This window comes from Mastigoproctus giganteus, chromosome 5 (assembly GCF_048544385.1).
Source record: "Mastigoproctus giganteus isolate SK-2022 chromosome 5, ASM4854438v1, whole genome shotgun sequence".
Lineage (NCBI taxonomy): Eukaryota > Metazoa > Arthropoda > Arachnida > Uropygi > Thelyphonidae > Mastigoproctus > Mastigoproctus giganteus.
This window is the reverse complement of record NC_143579.1, coordinates 189,529,431-189,534,053: the sequence shown is the minus strand read 5'-3', so window position 1 is coordinate 189,534,053 and position 4,623 is coordinate 189,529,431. Positions and strand designations below refer to the sequence as shown.

Genomic DNA, 4,623 nt, shown 5'->3' with positions numbered 1-4,623 from the left:
TTAAAGGCCTTATACACCTCAATCTGATCACCGCGCACGTGTCTAGTCTCCAGCCACTGCAATTTGCAGTACTTAAGCCTGTCTTGGTAAGAGGATCCCTTCATTCCGCTCACCAATCTTGTTGCCCTTCTCTGTACAAGCTCAAGTAAATCTACATCCTTCCTAAAATGAGGCCTCCAGACCTGTACGCAGTACTTAAGGCGTGGCCTGACCATTGCCTTAAACAGAGGGACAATCACCTCCTTTTCCCTGCTAGCAAAATTCCTATATATCATTGACAAAACCCCATGACCTGCCCTGGCAGCCTGGCTGCATTGCTAAGAAAACTTCAAGCCTAACTGCATAATTACTGCGAGGTCTTTTTCATTTTCTACCACCTTAAGTGTAGTACCACACAGTTGGTACGCTTCTCTGGGGTTACTTCTACCCATATGCAGCACTTTGCATTTGTCAAGGTTAAACTTCCGTTGCCACTTCTTAGCCCATCTGCCCAAATTACCTAGATCCTGTTGCAGTAGCACACTGCCATTACTGTCATTAACAACCCTGCAAACCTTTGTATCATCTGCAAACTTCGACATTAAGCCTGATATACCTTCATCAATATCATTGATAAATATACAAAACAACAGTGGACCTAACACCGAACCCTGTGGGACTCCACTAATAACATTAGTCCACGAAGAGCAGCACCCATTGATTACCACCCTCTGTCTTCTCCCACTTAACCATCCTTTTATCCATTGTAGCAAATTACCCTTAATACCATTCTGCTCCAATTTGTACAATAGTCTTCCATGCGCAACAGTGTCAACAGCTTTCCTGAAATCCAAATATATGATATTAAAATTATTTTTTGCATCCAGTTCCTTTGTAACCACATCATAATATCCTATCAAATTTGTCAGACAAGGCTTTCCCTTAAGAAACCCATGCTGTGTCTGAATTATTGCTGCAGTCTTGTCTAGATGATCCTGCAATGCATCTTTAACCAGTGACTACATTATTTTACCCGGAACAGAAGTTAAACTATCTAGTCTAATTACTCGTGTCACCCGTCGATCTTCCTTTGTGAATTCGGGATACATTTGTACATCTCCAGTCCGTGGGAACCTCCCCTGAGTGCAAGAATGCTCTCATAATTATGGCTAAGGGTTTGCTTAGTTGCTTTGCCACCTCCTTTAATATAACTGGATAGATTCCATCCACCCCAGGTGCTTTTCTTATGTTTAACTTCAACAATTTCTCCTCCACTTTGCTTTCAGTTATTACAAAATCATTAAGTATCCTGCTACAATTTGATAACCTTCTGCCATTTTCAAACCTTAATAATTCCTGATGTGTGAATGTAGATGCAAAATACTCATTCAGTTTGTTTGCTATCTGAGCAAGATCATCAACAGTCGAACCATCGATGTCAAGTGGATCAATCAGATTCATCCCCTTTCTTTTAGAATTTATATAAGTAAAGAAATCCTTGCTGTTTTTCTTAGCATCTTTTGCCAAGGATTTCTCGTAATCTGCCTTCGCCTGCCTAACCTCCTTTGTGACCTGATTACAGGCTAGCTTATATCTGCCATAGGCTTCTGAATCGCTTGATAATTTATATGCATCCCATGCATTTTCTTCTCTGTTACGAGTCTCATTAGTTCATTTGATAACCATTGAGGCCTAAACCTTGAACAATATTTCTTAATAGGTAGGAAACTTTTAGTAGCTTCCACGATTTATTCCTTGTATGCTTCCTACTTGGAATTTACTGTTGGTAACATCGTCAGTTGATCCCACTGTACAAAATTTAAAAACTGTCTGAGACCACTGTACTCACCTTTACGGAAAGAAAAACCCTTTCCTTTACCCCTGATGGTAATTAAATCTTTTAGTAAATCCCACATTAATACACTGTGATCACTGCCACCTAGTGGTTCCTTTATCTGCAAATTCTTAATACACGAATGATCACTGCTGATATCATCTGCGTATTACTTTCTCTGGTTTCCTCCCGAACAAGATCAAGCGTATTACTTTCTCTGGTTGCCTCTCGAACATGCTGCTGCAGAAAACAATCATCCAATAATTCCCCAAAATCTGACAAGTGTGTGAGTGACCAATCCACAATTTCCAGGCAATATGTGGGAAGATAAAATCTCCCATTATAAGACATTCCGATTTACTAGCCCACTCTATTTCTCTGTACAATTGTTCATTGTACTCATTAAAGTCATTAGGCCTATAACACACTCCTACTCTTATTTTTGCTTTCGCAGTGCTTATGTCACACCAAACTGACTCAACAGTGCACTGTTCATCTATATCAACTGGATGCACTTCTTTTGATTTTATGTTTTTCTTAATTAACAGCATAACACCTCCTCCCTTTCTATCCTGTCTATCCTTTCTGTACACATTGTACTCCCCGAATTCCAGTTCAGCATTCCTTATATCTGTGTGACACCACGTCTCTGCTCTCCCAACAATATCCGCCTTTGATGTCTTGACCAACACTTCAAATTCATCAAATTTATTTACTATACTTCTAGCATTGGTATACATGCAAGCATACATGCTCCTACTCCTATTCCTAGTTACCCTAACACATCCCATATACCCACCTATTTCAGGATGACTGCCATCCGTCCCTGAAACCCCCAACACCCCACGCTGCAGGTCGCTACTTATTCTAATAGAAGTTGTGCAAGAATCACATTCACCTCTGCCTACGGCTACCGTTAAACTATTAGTCCTTGTATCCCCCCAAGCTATCAGTTTTCCGACCCACCTAACACTGCCTCAATAGCATCAGCAAATATTCTTGCACCCTTTCTATTTAAGTGTATCCCATCCCTATAGAAGTTAAAATCCCCCATTATAAGACATTCCGATTTATTAGCCCACTCTATTTCTCTGTACAATTGTGCATTGTAGTCATTCGTGTCATTAGGCCTATAACGAAGCTTTCGCTTACGAAACGAAGGTTATTATGTCCGTTTATGAGTCAAAACATGGCATATGGATAAGAAACCCTGAAACAAAACAAGAATTAATAATTATTAATTATTATTATTATTAATAGCCATATGGTGCAAGGAAGCCTGAGGCTTATGCTGCACCAGGAAAAAAAAAAAAAATTCCCAAGTTACCCTGAGAGAGAGAGAGAGAGAGAGAGAGAGAGAGAGAGAGAGAGTCAAAAGTAGAAGGGAATCACCAAGAAAATGAAGAATGATGATATCCAGCTCAGGACCCTGGGTGTGCCAAGCCCATACTCACCAGATGTGAGCCCCCGGGGTTAATAATTATGTTTAACTATTTGACATGGTCGTGGTTTAGTTATATGAACAACACATGCTTGTTTGTAATTTAAAGGTTACTTCATCATTCTTTCAAGGGCAGTTGTCAGAAAGACAATGCGTAAAACGTTAAAAAACGTTAATTATAGCTCGGTTTCGTAAGCGAAATGAAAGAATAAAATTGAACAATAACCAGTAAAAGAAAGCTTCATCAGCTTTAACTGATAGCAACATATTAAAGTTATATTTTGATGGTTTCCGATATCAATTTACTCTTCTGATAATATTCCCAATCAATAATATTAAGTAAGTAAACTAAAATAGAATAAAAAAGTAAATAATGTAAGAGAGAGATTGGGTTGGTTGTGAAGCGATGATAGGCGCTTTGCAACAGTAAGATATGCAAGAAAAGAATTGTTTTATAGGAAAATGGGAAATGGCAAGGTCGTTAAAAGAGATTAGCTAATATTCTCAGAATCTACTGGAAAAGTGTATTGTTATGCGTGTATGTTATTTGAAGACGAATTTAATGAGATATGTAATCAATTTCAAACTGGATTCGAATGCACATGCAAGAATCACAACACATGAAAAATCAAAAAAGAATTTCCCTTCTGTATTTAATATGTTGCAGTTCCAAAATTCTACTCGAATTGATACAAAATTTCAAATCGAGAAGGAAAAAGCAACTAAATACTGGACTGAAATTTTAAGAAGAGTAGTTGCGGTAGTAAAAGTTTTGGCTGAAAGAGGTATAGCTTTTCGTGGTGATAATGAGCAACACTGTAATCCTAACAATGCCAACTTCCTCGAGTGTATTGATCTTCTATCTGAGTTTGATCCTTTTCTAAAAGAGCATAAAAGAAAATTCGGAAATCCAGGAAGTGGAAATGTTTCGTACCTGTCTTCAGCCACATATGAAGAATTTATCAATTTATTAAGGGTCAAAAGTGTTGCCACACATCACATCTGAAGTTAAAGAAGCCAAATATTAAGGCATCAGCATAGATTCAGATCAGTTCAGATCAGAAGCGGCACATATCAGTTGTCGGTGATTATTCGTTATGTATCAAAAAATGGCGAAGTACATATTTGTTCCCATTGAAAGGCATGATGCAAAATATCTTTTTGACACGATAGCATCTGTTCTTGATAAACATGGAATAGATGTAGCAAATTACAGATCTCAGTCATATGACAAGGCTGCTAATATAAGTGGAATGTATTCTAAAGTCCAAGCCAGATTCAAGGAAGTCAACAAACTAGTAATATGCATTCCTTGTGCTTCACACAGTCTTAATTTAGTGGGGACCATATTCGCAGAAAGCTGTTTGCT

At 38.3% G+C, this 4,623-nt stretch overlaps 1 protein-coding gene across 1 annotated transcript; it reads left to right on the top strand.

Annotated features, from left to right (window-relative positions):
* Positions 1 to 3,912: 3,912 nt before the first annotated feature.
* On the top strand, positions 3,913 to 4,260 carry LOC150085948 (uncharacterized). Its single transcript, XM_090374751.1, has one exon. The coding sequence runs from the start codon at positions 3,913 to 3,915 to the stop codon at positions 4,258 to 4,260; it is 348 nt and encodes a 115-aa protein (XP_090230877.1).
* The last annotated feature ends 363 nt before the right edge of the window (positions 4,261 to 4,623 follow it).